The following is a 20,957-nucleotide window of genomic DNA, read 5'->3' as shown; positions in this document are numbered from 1 at the left end:
AGTATTGGTTAAATGAAATGGAAACCACACAGTAGTTATAAAAATATGTATTTATTATATATAACACTCTCTAGTATCCTCTACCCGAGGATAGAGCACAAATTAAATAATACAGTTACAAAGAATCAAACGTAAGTAGCACAATACACAGTGGGCTCCCGGGGGAGCCCAAACTATATACTAAGAAAGTGGTATAAGAACCACGACTCGGGACTAGACCTAGTCTAGAAGATGTAGAATCACTGTGACCACAAGGAACTACCCAAGGTGAGTGAGTAGGGACCCCACGGAGGATGGGTGCAGAGTGAGAACACGACAGCGTGCTCCGTACAATTAAATGGTAAAGTCGCGGTTGGATATTTAGAGATTAAGGACACTTCCCAGCAGATTACAAAGACAACCCTTGGAACTTAAGAGTTTGGAGAGCCACCCCACCCGTGGATACCCTTGTACCGAAGTTACCTATCCCAGAGGAGCCAGGTGCATAGGCACGAAGTGGCGTCGGATACCCTACAAATAAATGCTGCTGCTGGAAGTATGAAAAGTGTCCGGTGAAATCCAAACGTGGATTCTAGATGAGAAGAACCTGAAAGCAGAGGGGACAGAGTCTGGGTCACTTTGGAGTGACCAGGGGCTCTGTAGACGAATGCCCACCGATGTCGGGTGCGATGACTGATCTTGACACTTCAGCTCCTAAGACCAGGAGATGTCTAGGACGACCAGGAGCCGGCGGCGAGCTGTCTCACGATGGATGTCGAGTGCTGAGGGGTCGGTGTCCGGCGGGAGCACCAACAAGCCTTGGCAGCGGCAAGCAACACAGATGGTCAAATTTGGTGTCGATCTGGCCCAGCAAGGAACAGGAGACTCACCACAGCAAGGGGAGTCAGGGCAAGCCTGGAGCAACCAGGGGAGCCCAAATAAAGCAAAGTTGACCCTCAAGTAGAACCACAGGCCGAAGGCACAGGAGTCACGAGGGGACCTCAGGCAGTTTCACAGGATACCAGCTAGCAGGGCACAGAGTGTGAGGATGCCGGAGTCCTTATCAGAAAAGATGCGCTGGGGTCAGGGCTACAAATGGCCCAATGCATGGAATTGTTGCACCAAAACAAGCATGTGCAGCTGCAAATAAATGCGGTGCACAGGGGTACGGGTAAATGGCCCCCATGAGGGATATCCACCTCAAACTAGGTGAGAGGGCAGCTCGACCTCTGAGACCTTCAGAAACCCACCTCCTGTGTTGCTGGAGCCTTCGGGTTAGCAAACCGGTCAGATGCGTTACGGTGCCTGCGTTTGTAGGGGAGTAACTCCTTCACTCCAAGGGAGATTCTCCTGTTGTCTTGGAGGTCCACAGGGTCCTACACAGAGCCTGTATGGATCATGGACAGTGGCGAGCCGGAGGACGGCAAGGGAAGACGAAGTCAAGCCCAAGGGAGGCCCCAGCGAAGTCCAGCGTGTCCAGACGGTAGAAGTGTAGCGGTATCTTCTTGCAGAATCTTGTCCACGTAAAATCTAATGTCCTGTAGCCAGGTAACCAATTTTATACCCACGGGAGAGGGCTGGACAGGGCTGGACAGATTCTAGGGACCCTCTTGGGCGTGTGACGGGACAGGAGGAGGCTACTCATGTCCTTTGTCCAGCTTCGCACTAGAGCAGGAGAAAATGGCTCCCAGAACTGGTTTGAGCTGGACTATGCACAGGGACACCAAATGTGCCCCTGAGCCAGACTTTCTGGCACTGTGACAGTGTAGCCACCCAGCCCCAATACACTAAATCCTGTCTGGGAGGTGGTCACACCTCCCTGTGACAGGATGCCTATTGTGCTGCCTTCCCCTGCTCGAACTTGGCTCACCAGCAGGTGGGCAGACTCGTGTCTGTGGCTGGCAACATCCATTTTGTGCTGTAAGGTTCGATAAAGTTGGTACCGGTAGACTTAGGTACCCCAGAACCTCGGTCTGAGGGGAGGAATCATACCTCCAACACCAGTTACAGGTGTGGAGGTATGATTCCAAGGTGTTTGACACCAAACACGACATACTCCATTGCAGTCGTTTGCGAGATAGCTTTTAACGCAAGGGTATAATGCAACTCTACCTATATGTCTAGTAGTATCATGTACAGCCCGGGAGAATGGTCTCCGAAGACTGCGTAGGGGCCCTGCTCATGCAGAGCACCCTCTCACGAAAAACCCGGCACCCTGCCTTCAGGATTGTTAAGGCCTGCTATGGGGTAACTTATAAAGAGTAAATATATATATATATATATATATATATATATATATATATATATATATATATATCCACAGAGGTGCAAGCACCAGCTTACACAGGCTGCAGTAGCAGACCCGAGGTTCCATTTTGCATGGCCTCTCAGGGGTGGCATAATACATGCTTCAGCCCCTGGGAGGCCTCTGGGGTACCTATGCCCTGGTTACATGTGTACCATATACTAGGGACTGATCATGGTATCCCAGTATCCAATCTGGAGTTGTACCAAAGTACATACATGTCAATTTAGGAAGAAAGCAAATAAACTGGGGTCCCGATTACAATGGTGCCTGTCAGACTAGTCAGAAACCAGCAATACACCAGGAAAAAGTGGGAGTAACTATGCAGTCAGATGCTAGGTTCCTACACTCACCAACTATAACCACCAACACAAATGAAGCATCAAAGGTGTCCACCTTTAGCCACCTCACTTCCTCAGTACCACTGCTCCCTTCAGCCGGTTTGATATCTTCAGGGCTGTAGTCACCACTCTGGTTGCAATATTTCCATGCATTATTGCACCTTAAGCTGAATAAATATTACTATTTTTTATCGTTGCTCCTGCGGGCTACCCAGAGGGCCTAGTCTCATAATGCGACCTCTGCTTTAAGGGGTCCCCTTACCATAGAAAAGACACGCACCTTGTGTACTGTACATTTATTTTCTTTAGAAACCAACATTACTACCTTATCCCTCTTGCTTTTCTTTCCTCAAACATACACAGATTTGCATAATTATGCTTCTCTTCACCTGACCTGTGCTGTAAACTATTCACCCCTCTTTGGTTTCATGTCACATTTCTCTACTACATAATTCTACAAAGAAGGCTTTACTAATAATCGGTGTAGTGGGCTCACACGACCTGCTTTTGTCTGCTAGCTATGCCTCACTCTGAGCACCACCACATTCATTTCCACGCAATGCTAAGGCACATTTAGGTCATCGGACAGGGTAGCCCTCAGTTATACATCTGGTTAAGGTGAGGACTACAGATCTGCTGAAGCTTTCGGAAATAACTGGTAAAAGAGAAAGGGGGTTTCTTTTAGAAACCAGGCCTTTATTTACATCTCCAAGTTGGAGTAAACTGAACAGGTTTTACCTGTATGTACAAAGTAGCAACAACAAGGAAGGGAGTCAGATTTTTTCTAATGAATAAATAGGAAACATGCATTTTAAGAAATTATCTACAATATTGGCATCAGGAAAGGAAGGTAGGATGACTTTTTTAGTAAGGACAAAAACTTATTTTGCCAGGCATCACTTTTTTGGTTTTCTCCTTAATTAATACTAAATGACAGGAGGTCGCAGGATGTCCAAATATGGGTCATGTAACTGACTGGAAGACTGTCTCCATAAGAACTCTGCACCACACCCGCGGACTAACTCTTGGAAACATATTTCAGTTTAAAAAATAAAAAAAAACTGACAGGAATTCTTGCTAGTTTGACATTTTTCGGCTTTGGGTCATCTCGCACATAGTTGGTCTTGACGAGCTAAACAAAAATGTTGAAATGAAATGCTGCCCGAGATGATTATCAGTGTTTATGATTATTTAAACATATACATGTACCAATTTCTGTTTTTCTCAGAGACTTTTGTTGCTGCTAAATTCCTGAACATGTTCCAGGACACAAGAAAATGGTAAAATGAGAAACAGACCTTAATAGAACAAGAATAACTAAAGACGACGACCTTGGAAGTCAACACTGAAGGTTAAAAGTATTCGAAGCCATTCCTATACTTGTTTGAGGCGTTTTCAGTATATTATGTGAACTGAGCTCTGTGGTTTCCAATTCACTTCCGACAGTGAGTTACATCTATCAACAAAAGCCATTCGAATTAATTTAGTTAATTTGAAAAATCATGCATTGGCTTTTGTATCAAATAAAAGGAGATTGTGTACTTGCGCTGAAGGAGCGGACAGATGCTGTAACTGCATTTCGAAGTAGAGAACTCTCTACAATGCGAAGGAAGTCTTGGAACCCGCCACCCAGAATATAGGAAAATATTAAAAGTGTCACTGGTGGCAGTGCTATGGGTCCTGCTACATTACCCATTCCCTTCTAATGTAGGCCAAATGAAAAAAAAGCCCTGAATAATAATTTTAATATACCAAGTATTAACATACATTATTAAGTAGTATGCATCAGAATGGACTATGAAAAAAATATTTAAAGTTCTTGTGCTGTTAACTGTGGTGCTACTGGAGAGGTGTGGTGCACCGGCCAAAGCGTCTGACTCCGCAATGTTTTGATTGTGCGGTCATGTGTAATAACAGCAGACAGACAACTTATCTTCCACTCACTTCATGGATCACTATTGACGTAAAACACGCTCCAACCAGTGTTTTCTTGATCTTCACAGACACATACTGAATAAATGAAACTTACAAAATGTACATAAGATCCTACAAGCTGTAGAACCCAACACTGTCCGTCAAAGTTCTTTCAAATGTGTGTCCAACGTTGGCCGACAAGGGCCCATTCCATGCAGATTTTCAAGATATTCCCACGAAACCCCTTTAATACAGTGAATCTAAATATGAATCATTTACATCGACAGTGGTTATCATGGATATCTGGCATTTGTGCACCCATACTCAATCAGAAAGGCTTATTTTCTGGATACTTCCGGAATGTGGGGGCTTTTATTTTAGATCCCCTGGTTTTGCCCTCCGGTATACCCTCCTATGCCCCAGATCACGTTGCCAACAAACAATAAGCATAAGCCAATATATACAGCAAGAATATTTCAATGTTTGCTTTCAGCATATTGTTTTCTGCTAATTAACAAAGCTACTTGGGACATCACCCACAAACGGTGTTAGGAGATACAGCCGATCAAGGGATTCTCAGAGGGTGGAACAAGAAAGCAAATCTAGACTAATCCCCAATGAGCGGGATATGTGATCGGAGCTCAGAGTCCGGTGCAGAAAAGAGGATTTGTGCAATGCTGTTAAGTGGATTTGCATACCGTGGTGAATACGGCACAGCGGGTGGTGGGGGGATGTACAGGTCCAAAATGGCTGGCTTCTCTTTCTTGAGGGAGGAGTCCAGGGTACTTTCTGGCGACTGAGTCGAGGTTGATGAAGGACTTGTCTGAAAGCGAAGGAACATCATCAGGTAAAACAAGTAACATCAGAAAACAAGGTGGAAAATACATTCTAAAAGGCTACGAAAAAAAGGTGATTTTTCTTCTGTGTAAAAAGTTGTCTTCATTAACATTCTCAATAAAAGTTGTATTGCTTGATCTGTTGAAACCTCTAGAAACAGACAAACATGGCAACTCTAAAGGGCTAAAGCTTCGGCAGACAAACACATAATATAACTGACAGAAAAAGACAGTAGTTCAATTTCTTAGTAAATTAAGTTGTGCACTAGATAGGATTGGAATGCAATTTGAGAATACTGCATTAAAAAAAAAAAATCAATCTTTCTACTAGATGGCTGCATCATGCTACTTGAGCGAAAACCTATTTACATTTCAAACACTAATACCGAAGATATGGGACCATCAAGGCGACCCTCGTCTCCAAATCACTTCTTGCAGGAAAAGGGTGAGGCAAGCAATTTGGTAAACTGAAAGATAATCCTCTAAAAAGTTCTCAAACACCATCCAATTTAAAATCAGTTACAGGACAACCACATTCATCTAAATTAATGAGGTCTACATAATAAAGCGTCTTGGATAAAATATTATGCAAATGGATCCATTTTGGCTAGATATGAGAAATTATACTGTATGGAAATGCAATCCCCAAATACATACAGCACAGCAACATTCTGCCAGTACCTGTACAAGAGGGGGTTTCCAGCGCAGGTTCTTCAGAGGCGCAGGAGTAAAGTTTGACAAGCCAGTGGGGCGTTTTTTCAGAATGAGTTTCACTTCAGAAGTATTCTCTCGCAGCTTCCCCACAAGATTCTTCAGCTGCCAACCCACCTAAGGAAGACAAAACATGTAGTCCATGTCAGCAAAGCCATTAGATCGGTCAATGTGACACCATGCTTTAAAAACGTATCTATGGAATTCATTTATAACGCGTTGTACTGCATAAACCAGGCTGCTGGAAGAGTCTAGCAATACACATGTGTGGATGAAGCGTGAGAGTACAGATGAGATCTAATGAACCTAAAGAAAAACAAAAAGGAGCCACAGAAAGTACGGTAACTGGCTGACAAGACAAAGAACATCACAGAGGTCGACAAGACATTTTAATGTATGAAACATTTGTTCAAAACGAATATCCCAAGCTTTGAAGTATACCTTCTTGCCCGAGGACCCAACGGGCCTTTCAGACGGATTCTTTTTGGTACCCTGGTAGCTACATATCATTGAATGCAAGCTCTTCTAAAGAACTTTGGTACTTAGGCTTTAGATACGAGACTTTGTTGCTCAACATACAGGTGGGAGCTCTTAAACTTCACCCTCCTGATGTAAATGGATAAGTCTCCAGAAGAAATGTTATGGAAGGAGACCCTATTTTGGACAATCTACGGGGTTTAAACCTTGGGAACATAGACGGTGATATTTGGCCTAGTCACTGTCGGATTCGCTATTGAATTTCTTCACTAAAACACATATCAGCTCCACACTTGAGATATTAAAAGCAGAAATGGCACCATTGAGCTAGATGATGTCACATATGGTGTTATTATTTCTGGGTGGGTGAAGACACGACTGGAGTGGGTGGTGCCACCTGATGGCGTTGGAGGGCTACTCCTGGGTGAAATACATTTCCAGAAGGAGTTTGATGCCTGAAGGAATTTCATAATTTGAGGACTCAGATGACAGACGTAACCATCCACCAGAACTACAGATACCGAAGGTAAATAAAAAAAATTCTTTTGATGAATGAATGGCTATTTAGGTGTTATTTGTTCTACTAGAAAGAAATTACAGGCCTCAACACTGGTTGCACCTGGCATGAGACACGTATGCTATCGACCGGTGCTCCACAATACCCCACCACCTCAGTGCCATCTGTAGGTTTTTTCACCATCCTATTGGATACAAAGGTCAGTACTGAGTAGCTTCAGTCGAACAAGGCTAAAACCCAAACATTCATATCATAATTTGAAACTTTTTTTCTTTTTAATCAGCAAATGGACATGGTCATATGAAAATGTTCATTAATGTTGTAAATATTTTTCTTTTCCTTTCTTTGAGGTACTGAAAAGATCACATTCAATTTTTTCACTGTATGCCACAGACTACTCCAGCGGGTAGTCTGCAATTGGTGCATTCCTAGGAACACTGTTAGAATGGAAGCTTGTTTTGAGAAACCTCACACTCAAGACATTTGAGCATCAGAAGCACAAACTTTCCTATTGTGAGCCATTATCACTGGCAGGAATGCATAAGATGGGATGGGCGGTGAAGGATGTCAGCAGACGATCATGTGTACACAGATGAATATTCATTATTTCGCAGGCAAGCAGAGGACTCTCTATAAAGCATTAAGAAAGATGAAAAGTGCCCTCTAAGAGAGCATTGCCTATCTACGACCTGTAAAAAACAGGCAATAACTCCACCCAAAGACCAAGGAATCAGAGAGCCTTTAAAGATCCGAGACAAAGCTACCTACAGAAGCCCATGACACAGAGGCAGACAAGTCCACAAGTCAATACTGAGGGCCAGAAAGGTACAGTGGCAGGGGTGGCATATGAAAGAGGCTGTCAAAGTATGCCACTTCTGGCCTCTCGAACAGACCACACAAGCCAGAGGGAGAGTACTTAATTTACCACACAAATGGGGAATATCGCATCCCACAAGTGGGTTTGTGGATTCAGTGTTGCAAGGCTGTTGTGTGACAAACGACAAAAGAACACGCACCAAAACGAGGCCCAATAAAAAACAGGAACCCTGAATTTACCTGTAAAAAACAGCGTTTTTTGTCTACATGAACAACAGAAGAAGTATGGAGGCAAAAGAGAGGGTAGGACTTCACACATGTTCTCATCCTAAACATGTACAGGGGACCCGTGAAAACCCGAGGCTGAAAAAAGAAATGCACAGAAGACTTGCAACGGAGAGTGACTTCATGACAAGAGTAGAACTGAAAGAGGACTAATTTCAAATACGAATGCATCAAAAGCGCAAGAAATGCCTCTGCTTTGTGGACAAAATCAAGATCAGCTCATGTCTCAATCTATTGGCCTGAAGTTCCATTCCAAGAGTGTTTACATCGTGCCTCACCTCGGAAGGAAGGAAGGACACACTTGTATTTCCAAACAGCGACGAAGGGAGGGCATTCTCTCGCAATTTTCAAAGAAAACACTTATAAGACAGCAAATGTTGCATTCTCTGGGATTACAGCGAACAACAATATCACAATTATTACAGACCCAGATAAAATGAATGCTTGGAACCATTACAGGCTCAAAGACGACGGTGGTATTTTGGAAACACGGTGTGCACAGGTTCTAGTGGAAGAGGCAAATACATCTGGCAACTAAAAGGTAAGTCTGGTCTGCCTGAATGAATACAGATGGTTAGGAGTAAAAGGTGTCTGCCCGAGGTAAGCCTTACAAGCAGTGCTTAATTTGTAAAAAATTAAGTGCCAGGGCCCTTCACAGAAGGCCACTGCAGCCTGCTGCAACCATACCCTGCCAGACCTGCCAATGACAGATCCAACATAACACCTAACTATCGCACTCCTACAAGTGTGACAATTCAAACTATTGCAGGCCACACAAAGCTATAATAATGGCATGGGAGGCTGGTATTTGTTTATTTTCAATGTATATTGACTTCATAAACATGGTTGCTGTGTGTATCTCAAATTTAAAAAGACAGCACCACCATGTGCTGGACTGCCTCTAGAGCCGGTGCTGACAATTAAGTGGCGGTGCCCAGGACCGGAAATCACAGGCACAAATTAAGCACTGCTTACAAGTAGCATGGACAGAATTTCATCTGCTTCTGCAGTTAATTCAAATTAGTCAACGCCAGGCTTTCAGTGTGCTAGTGTGCTAGGTGCTGCCGGGGCTCAGCACCGGCAGTTCTAACAAGCAGGTGCTGAGACGAGTCCCTATCAGGCTCTCCATTTTTTTGCCCTCATCATCTGGGTGAAAATAAAATCTTAATTCTGCAGCAGTACCACCCTTCGCTGCCTTTGATGTAATTTATAGTTCTTGCACAGGCTCATGTCAGAACGGAAGCATTTTCAATACTATATACACAGAAGCTATATGTATTGCTTATTTATCTTATGCAACTATCAACCACTGACAAAGCCAATAGTTCTGACTTGTTGGAGGTCTAATGTTACTTGTATTATATATCCGGATGCAATGACAGAAGGAGCAAATACCAGTGGAGGGAGCACACTCTAAGCACAGATTTTTAGTTTAAGTGGTTTTAAGCCGTGCCCTTAATTACATCAGCCACGCCCCTTTGAGAACTCCCACCCCCTCCAGTTTTTTCATCCCAGCCTGGTGGACCCCTATACCGCGGCTGTATACAAATGAGCCCATTTGACCTACGTTTTTCAAGCGTATTTTGTGCTCATAAAGTTCATGTATTAGATTTTCCTACACTGGTGGCCGGGACTTTATGGTAAATAATACAAGCAGCTGATGTTTGGCACTTGCAGCCCCAAGATTCAATAATCACTGCCGATTCCCAGGAAAACTCAAGGGCCACCTTTTTTCTCGCAGATGAACTTAACCTTCCCTTTCCGGATCTCTAACTGGGATCACTACTATAGCGCCAAGAAGGAAGGACGTCATTTAAGCCAAGCTCCGCGGATGTTAATATAACCTAAGATTATGTATGTTAGGCACTGATTTAAAAAAAACATTTTTTTAAAGACTACGAATACCTTCCCTGGGAAACCGCAGTACCTCATCAGTCATGCGTGCTTGACACTTGACCCCTGGTAGACGCTGCATTCATCACATCTTCGATAAGGCAGCTCTCTGAACACGCATTCCACCCCCAGGGCGGGACGCAAAGCGAGGAAAATAACCGGGGGCTGCGCGAGCGAGGTGTGCGCGCGCGCTGGAGAAATGCTGCGCGAGATGTTTTGGAAGCATCGCTCCAGCTCCCAGGCCTCGTGGCGCCTCACATGGAAACACTAGGCCCCGAGGGGACACCTGTTTGTTACTTACCACGGTCTGACGGTTGACTTGAATCACCTCATCACCGGCGTGAATTTTCCGAGATCGATCAGCCGGGGACTACAGGGAGTGAAAGAAAGAATAAACAGCAACAGTTAAACTAGGTCAGCATGGTTTCCGGTTACAGAACATATAGTGAACTAGCTTGACATTCCATACGGACATACATGTTTTACAAAGATGTAGTTTAATATCGGACAACAAACTTCTATACACGGATTAATCACGTTGCCCCACCCATATGATGCTGACGAAGGGGACTTTTCTGCACTCATTTATCCTAAGAAAGCATTTTTAATAAATACCTTCGGAACTATGTTAATGGGAAATGTTTCCTAAGTACATGACCTCGTGGGATTGCAACTCTCATTGAACAAAGCGTGTACCAAACTGGTGCAGCTGACCGAAATCTACAAATTGGAAAGATTAACTGGAAAAAAAAAACATTTAAAACATTTTACAAATGCACAAATTATGTAGAGAAATAGGGTAATCCAGAACACAATCTAAATATATATAGTTACGAGAAAAAAAAAAATCAAGGGCCTGATTTAGTGTGGGAGACTGGCTACTGCTCCTCTGTCGCATACCCTGCTTGCCAAACGGGGGGCCCACCTGCCTAATTTAACGTCGGGTAAATTTCAAGTTTTCCGTCGACAAGAGGCCCAGTGGGCTCGGTCAATAGAATACTTTCTCCAATGGCCCAAAGATGGCCCACTCTTTTCAGGGTAGCTGATCACTCAGGCTGAGGGAAGGACATTGCTTTCTGTTCAGCCCTTGGAAATGTGCGGGTCACATCAGATTGTGATGTTGGTGTGCCCCTTGTGTACTGACATAAGTGAGAGATGTAATCGAACATCAGTGGATTAAAGTGTTTCAAATGTAAATTTTTAGGGTTTTAACTGGTAAAATGTTTATTTTTCTTAATTCTTAAAAAAATGTGTTCAACGCCATCCAATGACAATTATTTACCCCTGCTCCAGACTTAAAACATCCCTGTCGAACTATCTAGTGCTGTGGGGGAGCGGTGGAAAATGCAGGACAGGTGGGCAGAAAACACCACCACCCTTTCTCTCACTCCTCAAGAACCAGTGTTACTCGAGCAGCTCTGCGGTGAAGGCAGTGGTTGGCCTGCAGCAGGGTCAGGGCACTCCGTTCTTCACAGTAGATGGACTTATCTTTACCCTAACTGCGCCCAGTTCCTCCATGTTATGCCTTTACATGCCAGGTTCCTGTCAGAGTTCAGCAGAGGATGTGCCAGCAACGGACTCTACTTGTGCCAGGAGAAGGGCTGCAACCGTAGAGGAGGACACGCAACCCTCTATGCTGAGGTCGCTGAAATGCTGGTTACCCACTGTTGATTTCAGGGCACATTTTGTAACGAACAAGTTACTTACCTTCGGTAACTATGTATCTGGTAGAGACATAGTCTAGCCGCAGATTCCTTAACTTAGACTATCCGCAGGCATCAGACTGGATCCGGAAAACTTTTCCTGCAGCAGTAGCTATGTGCGCCGGGGGGCGGCGCCATCCGGCACCGCCCTGACATTGTCCCCGGAGCCATATATGCCCCTCCTGGCACGCTGAAGTCAGTTTTTGGCGGAGAAACATTTCCGCGTCAAAACGCGGAGCCATCACCAAAAAACTGTGAGAATATGGAAACAGTGCGCAAAAATGATGAAGAAATTGACAGGTGAGACAGAGCAGTGCTCTGAAGAGCCACCACGCAAGAGCGAAGGCTCAATCAACGTTAAATGGGGACAAGAATGTGGAAAAACAGCCTGGCAGAGGATAGAAAGTCCACATCCTGAAAGTAAAACCGTGAAGGAGAACAGGTCCAGAACACTAGATTAAGGAGAATTCACCACAAGACGTCGCAATCCCAATCAAAGATCCACAATGTACATAGCCAATAGACCTGAAGGAAAGGCTGCTGAGGTGGCAAAGACCAAAAGGCAATGCAGAAGGGGAAAGCGGGATGGTGGGAAAAAGCGTGAATAGATTTCACATCCTACTATCCAGGCCAAGGACTGGAAGGAACACATGATCTATGAACAGAACAAGTCAGTCTGTGTTGGAGTGAGAGGATATCACCCTGCAAAAGAGCAAGCCACCCCAAGGGAGGAGAGTATAGAAAAGTCTCTACCTGAAAAGGTCCTCGCAGAACGGGAAGGACGGGCGGGCGTTAAGGAATCTGAGGCTCGACTATGTCTCTACCAGATACATCGTTACCAAAGGTAACTCGTTCATCTGATTGAGACGTCTAGCCGCAGATTCCTTAACTTAGAATAGATACCAAAGCCATACCTACAGAGGAGGCGGGTCTGCGACTGAATCCCATGAAGTTCTAGAAAGAACTTTGGGGTCCATAAGGTGACTTATCACCATAAGGAGGACAGAGCGCAGGTAACCACCAGAGCATGATGCTCTAAAGGGAGCGGAAGCAGTGGGAGGCAAAGGCAATAGAAGCGGTCACGAACAGCAGGGAAGAACCCAGTTATGGAAAGTGGGTTGAGGCTAAGTGAAAGTTAAGGACTTGAAAGAGGGAGATGAACCCACCCAGAGGGGGAAAGATCTCCAGGATCTGAAGTGGCGACAAAAGGCTAAACAAGTACAGGTCGTCCAAGAAAACAGTGTGAAAGAACACTGAGGAACTTGCAACTGCACGTGGGACAGCAGAGGCAATAGGTTGCCCCTTACCCTGAAAGCGCCAGCATGGAGAAGAAACCATATCCCAGATATGGTGAGTTTTGTAGATGCAGATGGCAGCCAAGTCGTGAGAGACAGCAGCCGGTAGGACAGAGACCTCGCATACCGGCCTAAAGAGCACAACAGCAAAAGGAGCTCTGTGGAAGCCGGCACCAGTAAGACAGGAGCGACATAAGTGGCAAAATGCCAATTTATGGTGCAAGATGCCGGTATCACGGAAGTTAGAAGACACGCCATGACCAGGTGATGGTGCCATAATATGCGAAGGCAGATTACAAGCAGTGGGGCGTTACCAACCAGAGCGAAGACAGGAAGGAACCCAAGCACGTTGTGTGGCCACTGGAGCCATACGAAGGACGCAAGGACTTCGTGTAGGGTAGCAGAGCAGCCCAGAGGCACCAAACTGCAAGGCAGCAGCAGCCTAAAAAGGACACCAGGCAGCCGGACACTTTAGGAACTGGCGGAATAGTAGACCAGGGCAGGACCCAAGGACACTGTATGAAGGAGAGAGCATACAAGAACCCGTCGGGTAAGAGCACCGAAGGGAGCCAGAGCAGGAGGAAAACGTTGAAACAATGAAAACGTGACCCAACAAGAGTCCCCTGCAAGACAGAGTGGGAGAAAAACGAGGCACAACCCTGGCAAAAGTGAGGCCAGAGGTAAAGGTCCCCGATTCGAAGGAGCGAACATCCAAGAAAAAGACACCCATCGGAGAGTGTACAGCATGAACCTCAAGCAAAGCTTGGAAATGCCCATACGGAAAAAGCAGGGATTAATGACACTGCTTTAGGATAAGCGGACCTCAAAAGCAGGGATTAAGGACACTGCTACAGGATAAGCGGCAACACGTATGACAGACAACCTCTGCTAACCCAGTAGCTTGGAGGACCAGAAGGTGCAAGTGCACCAAGAAGGAACAACAATAAGCAGGCCGCATAGCGGCAAACAGGGTGCCGTTTGCAAAAAGAACCGCCACAACCAGGCGGTGCACCAGACGTGCGAGATAGACAGTACATGGCACGGGACCCACGCCAGATCCCCATGTCATACAGACAGACCAACCCAACTTGCAGTAAGGCAAGTTATACAAGGAATCCTGTAGGAAGAGACAAGTGACTTCGAACAGGACCTCTGCTCAGAGACTCCATAGGAGCGTACCAAGACAACGGTAGAACCGAATGCCATCAAATACCCCACATAGGGTAAGGCAAACCAGTATGGGTGTCCTCTTGGGCTAAGCACACAGTCAGAGGACTGAAAATAAAGGAAGCAGCCAATCTGCTGCACCGAACAAACGGAGAAATGGCTAGCCAGCCGTGAACAGTAACCAGCCCCGAAACCCAACCTGTGCATCAGGGCCGGTCCCGGAAAATAACAGAGAACACGGCAACCAGAGTTAATGCATGTCGGACAAAATACGGGAGACCGCCGAATCTGCATGGCGGTCAAAGAGATCCACTCCATTGAATGAAGATCCCTGAGGGCATCCCGAATATGATTAGGGAAGCGACTGTCATGCAGCCAAGAATGGAGACGTAAATCCACAGCGTGAGCTAGGACCCATCCCATAGAGTCGTTGCATCCAGGGAAGACTGAAGGGAAAATTGCGCCATGCAGAAGAATGCAGAGCAATTCCGTATGTGACCCTTCTGGTATAGAGGGGAGAAGGTGAGCAACTGAGTCCCAAAGATCGGCAGATGCGTGTGCAAACACACAGGCTGTATTTAAAGCTCGGAGGCCTGCGCTAGAGGAGGCGAAAAGCCTGCAGCCACAATCATCCTGCCACTGAGACTCTCTCGTGGGAGGTAACAATGGTAAAGAGTGCGGGGAGTGCAAATGAAAAGCTGCCTGAACAACTAGGCCTTGAGCAGGCGGGTGAAGAAACAGACAAAGAGGATCACTTGGTGCCGAGTGGTGCCTACGGGCAATAGCCCGATCAACCGGGTCATCCGAAGAGGGTCTGGACCAAGTGCCACGCAGGGTGTCAAATTGCAAGTCCCCGAAGGGTAGCAAAGGTTCTACTTCAACAGGGTCCAAATTGAGCAGATCCAATAAAGGATCAGAAAGTAGAGGCACCATAGGGGGTTGTAGGCCAAGCACAGCAGCCGCCCATGAATAGCTCACGCGAAGGCAGCACTAGACTCAGTTGCCATTCGAGTAGGTGATAACAAATGATCAGTATGAGACGGTTTAAGGCTAAGTATACCACTGGACATGAGGAGTGGCGAAGGCAGAGACTGACCGGAAGGCCAGGCTATACAAGGAACTTGCACCCTGGCCCCTTGATCAGGGGAGTCCAGGGAAGCCCCAGGATCCACAGGAGGAGGCGTACACGGGAGCACCAGCGTTAACGGATGCCGCCGGGGAGACCATCAGCCGTACAAGGAGTCGGGGGGGGGTGTGGCAGTGGCAGTACCTGGCACCGAGGTCGGCGTCACCGGCGCCGAAGCCCTCGAGGCTGGCTTCGCCTCTGACGTCAGAGCAGGGAGCCCTGCAGGGCTATGCACTGAACGACGGGGAGGGCCGTGCTCTGGGCCCTGGCTTGTCAGCGTTGCGTCGGCTCCGGAATCGGAGTCGACACACACAGCCAGTGCCAGGGAAACGTACGCAGACGATGACCCGGCCACAGTGCCTGCTAGCTCCGTGGGCTCGAAGACGCACTAGGGAGAGGGGGCGACTGAAAACAAGCCTGGAGTGCATTAGAATAGGCCTCCATTGGGGCTCGAGCCCGATCCCAAGAAGAAGAGAGACGATGGGAGGGAGCTGGACCGGACAGCCGTGCGGCCAGCAATTTCATGCGGCGCTCCCTCAAGGACTTTGGCTTCATCCGTTGACATGCGTCACAGTCCTTGGAGTCGTGGTGCATGCCGAGGCACCACATACATATGAAGTGCGGGTCAGTGTCAGACATATGACACGCACAGGCTTCACAAACCTTAAAGCCGTAAGGCATTGCACACGGTCTCTCTCCCCCCGCGCGACACACACGGTGTCGAGATGGCCCAAAAACCAGGGCACTGCTGGTTTTCCAGGATATGCGTTCGAACGCGAAAAAGAAGAAAACGGACATCAGCGTGCCGGGAGGGGAATATATGGCTCCACTGATGTCATGTCTGGGGACAACGTCAGGGCGGCGGCGGATGGCGCAGCCCCCCCAGCGCGCAGAGGTGTTGCTGCAGGGAAAGTTTTCCGGATCCAGTTTGACTCCTGGGGATATTCCAAGTTAAAGAATCGGCGGCTAGATGTCTCTATCAGATATACCCACTTACAGCTTACATGCCAGACTACATTACTGTGGCTGATTTCATATCTTTAGAGATGCATTACAGTTGCAGGCCAAATGCACTATGTAAACTCGTTTGTAAAAATCAGTTATCTAGTTTGAATGGCACACTACTTAAAGCATGCCTCTAGGTGCTCCAGAGTGTAAACAAAGAATTGCTACATATTTATTACTGGAGGAACCAGGGACAACACAAGAACCAATTTAGTACTGTATCACTGCAACTCAACCTCATCTCTGCACTCTCGAAATCTACTGAACATTACAATGTTGACGGGTGCCACAGCTACATATCCAGAGGGCCCAGATAATAAGCGGTGTATGCCAATAGGCTAAACATTTTCTAAGTGAAAAATTTACACCAAGCATCCAGCTTCATATAATTTACAATTCCTAAATTTTAGGGCACTTCAGCACAAATAATGCCCACAAATTACAGCTCGGAACAGAGTATCTACCCCAGACCATAAACAGAATTTGCAGCTATATTCCCAAAGCACTTTTGGGGCATAAAAGTAGGTTGTCAACAATAGTTACTTGGGCAAGAAATCTCGCTGTCTAATTGGCACAAAGAATGCATTTGCTTTTATGAGAGACTATATCCAGCTAAAATCCCCAAGGGACCATTTTTATTGTTTAACTTCAAATTTTGCCAATTCCGTGTATTGGGCCTGGATTCTCGGATTCAGGGGTCTTGTTGGGTCTGTTCCAAGTTGAGCACAAAGCAGAACCCTGAGCTTCTAAGAAACACCAAAGCGAGAGAACACTTTTTGGAGAGAATGTTAGGCAACACACAACTCCCTATTCCTATTAAATTAGCAATATCCTATACAAAACCCCACTGATCCAAAAACTCCCGTGGGCACCTCCAGCTCAGAGACATATTTCTTGGAACCTAGATTTTTTTTTGTACGGGATCATCAGAATGACTTAGAATTTGCCTAATATGCAGCATTGTTGTTGACAATTTCTGTCCGCTGTTCCCCTTGACTACAGCACACAATCACAGACCCATCCTTTAGGAAAAGGTGCGTGGCGTAAAAAAACGTGATGAATTCTGCATAAATATTACGAAATGGAAAAATAGTATTTATTTTCTCAAAGCAACCACAAAGCAGCTACGCCGATAAAGAAAAGGGGACTATCCAAATACTAAACAAAACAAATTCAGAAACATCTACCTACAAATCAGACAGGAAAATATAGTCCTTGATCATCTCCATCAAAAACCTGTTTGAGCATTGATATCTTGGCTTTGAAAGACCAGTTCCACAAAATAAATACTGACCACAACCCTTCCTACCCAAGAATAAGGACAACAATGAGAAAGAATGCACTAGCATCCAGAAATGGATCCAAAGAGGATGTGAATGTAAACCTAGTTGAACCAAGCACACCATGAAAAGTTATGACTTATGGACTCGCACTATAGGAGCCATTTAAAAACATAAATCGGATAGAGAGCCATAGGTTTTACAGATAGTTGAAAGAACCTGGAATACACAACCTGTCCTAGCATCCTATGATTTTATTAAATGTATAAAACGATTCTCTTTCCTTCAAACACCCATTTCTTTTTGCAAATTTTAAATTCTGGCTTTTTTGCTTTATGTGCTTCCCACTCAATTACTAGTAACATATCTTCAATCTACCTGGGAAGAGCATGATCAGAAAATGAAAAGTTACAAAGCTCCAATTCAAAGCCCTATACAGCAGAGCCTTATTGGCTAAGGCAGCAGAGCTACCGCCTAGGCTGCTATGACCTTGTAGTTTCAGGAAGCTGATATACCACTTCCTCAATCTCCCCAATACTCCAAAGCGGAAGCTCAGGTGCATATGTTGTTTTCGCGCCTGTTCTTTTGACATAAATAGACCAGCTTCCCTTCAAAATTGTAACTAATTTAGACAATTATATCACTTTAATAGGTTTACTCCAAGTCAAGCAGCCGTAGTTAATGTAGTTCTGAATATGTTTTATTAATAGTTGGCTTCCAGCCCTTTGCACTATACCATTCATTTTGCTATACATTGTAACTGTGCTGAAGATAGGAGTACTCTAGAACATATCTCATCTGATAGGAAGATCTGAAAGGGGTAAATAATAGGAGTATGTTCAATGGCTTGAATGTGTATCTCTTCAGGAGTCTGTCAAGTTTCAGTTATTTCTCCAATTTCTAAACTATTTTATTACTCTTAACATTTGAACTGCCGGGGAGGAGAGGAAACGCGACCATTTGGAGTGGCTAGAAAACTGAAGTCTCTCCTACATACGAGTGAGATCTGTGCATCTACAGAGACCAGATCTTGTTTAAGAATTGGGCAGGTGTGACATTAGGAGAATAGAAACCTATCAAAGCCACTGGTTCCCAATCTAAATTAGCCTTTAACGATATGTATCAAGCCGCCAGGCCTACCATCTTATTAATGCACACCATCAAAACCCTGATTTAACCCATGAAAGCACCTTTCTGACATAGGCCGAGCAACATGTGAGGTAAACCTGCTTGTCAATTTAAGGATTTTCTCCCCTCACTATTGGAGATATGGGTTTCTTGAAGCAATGCGGTGTGTGCAAGCTTAGAGTGTGCATGGATTTTGCACCTTTAATTTGGGCCTGCCACACCGTTAACTTTACATGTGTTTAATGTATATTTAGTTCGGGACCTTGGCTATATCCACGATTCAGGTATTTCAACCTATCTCGGGTGGCATCTAGGGTCTAACTTTCTCCATGTCGTGGTTCCGATACTAGTGTTCTAGCAGCACGTGTTTCGTGCACGCAGTAATTAAAGTCCCAAGACGAAGCATCCCCCTACTGGGCCGGGCATTTCCATACCCCGACCAAGATACGGCAATCTACAACCACCATTTGAACTCCCCTTGGTGCATCACATCTACCTTCGTTAACTTTGCTTTCAACTGCAGAAGCAATATTCCCCTCATTCTTTGACAAACAGATGAGTGATGAAAATTAAAAGTAAGGTTAAAGAAATATATTTTAACTATAATGGAAAGAGAGAAGAAAAGGGGGGCAGGGAGCAGGCATCTCTAACAGCCCCCACCCCTCCTCCTGCCTGGGTAAACATAAGTACTGGCACCATCTGACATCTTTATGCCTATTCTCGTGTTTTTACCACACAGCAAAAAAACTATTATACATTTCAACACCGAAAGCCTTTTAAGCAAGAAATTCCAAAGTTTCAAATCATGGTTTTGGCAGCCAAGGGAGTCTGTGCAAGTCTTTCAGACATATGATCGTCAGACAAGCCTGCTCCAGACACTGCTTAACTTGAGCAGGCAGCTTCCTGTGCTCGGAGCCGGCACTGTATTGTCTAGGAGGGAATCCGTTAGGTACTGCCTTCAGTATCACTGGAAACATTAGCATGTACGTGAAGCCTAAAATCATCACCCTCCTCTTCATCATCATGAAGGAATTGCATGCATTTTTGACCACCATGGCGTAGTCTTGCAATATATAAACTGTTGTGTTTTCGTGTTTGATAAGTTCCATCTGTTAAATATAAGTAAACACATCTTCAACAATCAGGCTTGGTTTTATACTTGGCCAAGGCCTTAGTATTGGTGATGTGTGCTCACTCTACCACAAAGAACTATGATCAGACCTCGAGGTTGCCCCTTTGAGAACATTTCCATTGACGTTCCTTCGACTCTTCTGGGCATTCCAACAACAACCTCGCTACCAAGAGCTCTAATACACAATCATATGCTAGGAGCACCTTCAGGCGCTCAGTGGCAGCCCTCTATGGCCAGGGATGGTCATCACACAACCAGGCATTTACACAAGTGGTCACCACCTTCAAAACACACACAATACAACAAACGTTGAAGGCATAAATGAACAGACATAGCGGTTACCTACTGTCTGCACAATGGTGGCATATGGGGAGGCTAAGAAATTGGTAGCGGAAACAGGGACTGTGCAGCAAGCATTGCCTGTGAGGTTATGATAAACTGCATAAACAAAAAAAATTATACACTCTCCAGCCCCTGGAGGAAAAAAGTGAATGCTGATAAATCTCACTCATTTACTTACATGTTCTGTGGTCCCAGTAATGACGTGCAGGCCATCATATGTTGATTTGATATACATTCCCTAGTAATGGGAAACAAACGCAACAAGATCAATGCTATATAAGGCAATGAAATACTTTTCTTAATTAGACAAGTCGCTCACGCAAAGCATAAATACACAAAAGACAAGACACCTGACTGATCAGAATATTCATACTCAGTGTCAATTTAGGTTAACTGAAAATACAGGTTGGAAAAAACTGCAACTTTTATGGGAATCATGCAACACAAATGTACTGAGTTAAAAAAATAAAATGTAGTAAAATATTTATTTTTTAAACTTTTAAACGGGATACTGTAACAAACTGACCCACGGTAGACTAAGCTTAAAATGCTAAATGCTGTGCACATAAAACGTTCTCTCAAACTCCAGAGCATTCACAGCTCATCTTTCAAGATTCCGAACCAGGATATAACAGATCCACAATAATAGAAGGAAAGGCACACAACACAACAAATCAACAAGCCACTATACAGACACTTCCTTTC

The 20,957-nt window shown here is 45.2% G+C and overlaps 1 protein-coding gene across 1 annotated transcript in view; it reads right to left on the bottom strand.

Moving 5' to 3' along the window:
- CNKSR3 (CNKSR family member 3) overlaps positions 1-20,957 on the bottom strand; it is a 161,154-nt gene that overhangs the window by 32,525 nt on the left and 107,672 nt on the right. Inside the window, exons 7-10 of the mRNA XM_085611537.1 lie at positions 20,431-20,490; positions 10,376-10,444; positions 6,057-6,203; positions 5,238-5,362 (exon numbers count right to left, since the gene is read on the bottom strand). Of these exons, the coding sequence (XP_085467663.1) occupies positions 5,238-5,362; positions 6,057-6,203; positions 10,376-10,444; positions 20,431-20,490 (401 nt within the window). The remainder of the gene's footprint in view (positions 1-5,237; positions 5,363-6,056; positions 6,204-10,375; positions 10,445-20,430; positions 20,491-20,957) is intronic.

The sequence above is a fragment of the Triturus cristatus genome, chromosome 6, assembly GCF_964204655.1.
Source record: "Triturus cristatus chromosome 6, aTriCri1.1, whole genome shotgun sequence".
NCBI classification, from domain to species: domain Eukaryota; kingdom Metazoa; phylum Chordata; class Amphibia; order Caudata; family Salamandridae; genus Triturus; species Triturus cristatus.
The sequence above is the reverse complement of the archived record's forward strand: the minus strand, read 5'-3'. Positions and strand labels throughout refer to the sequence as shown.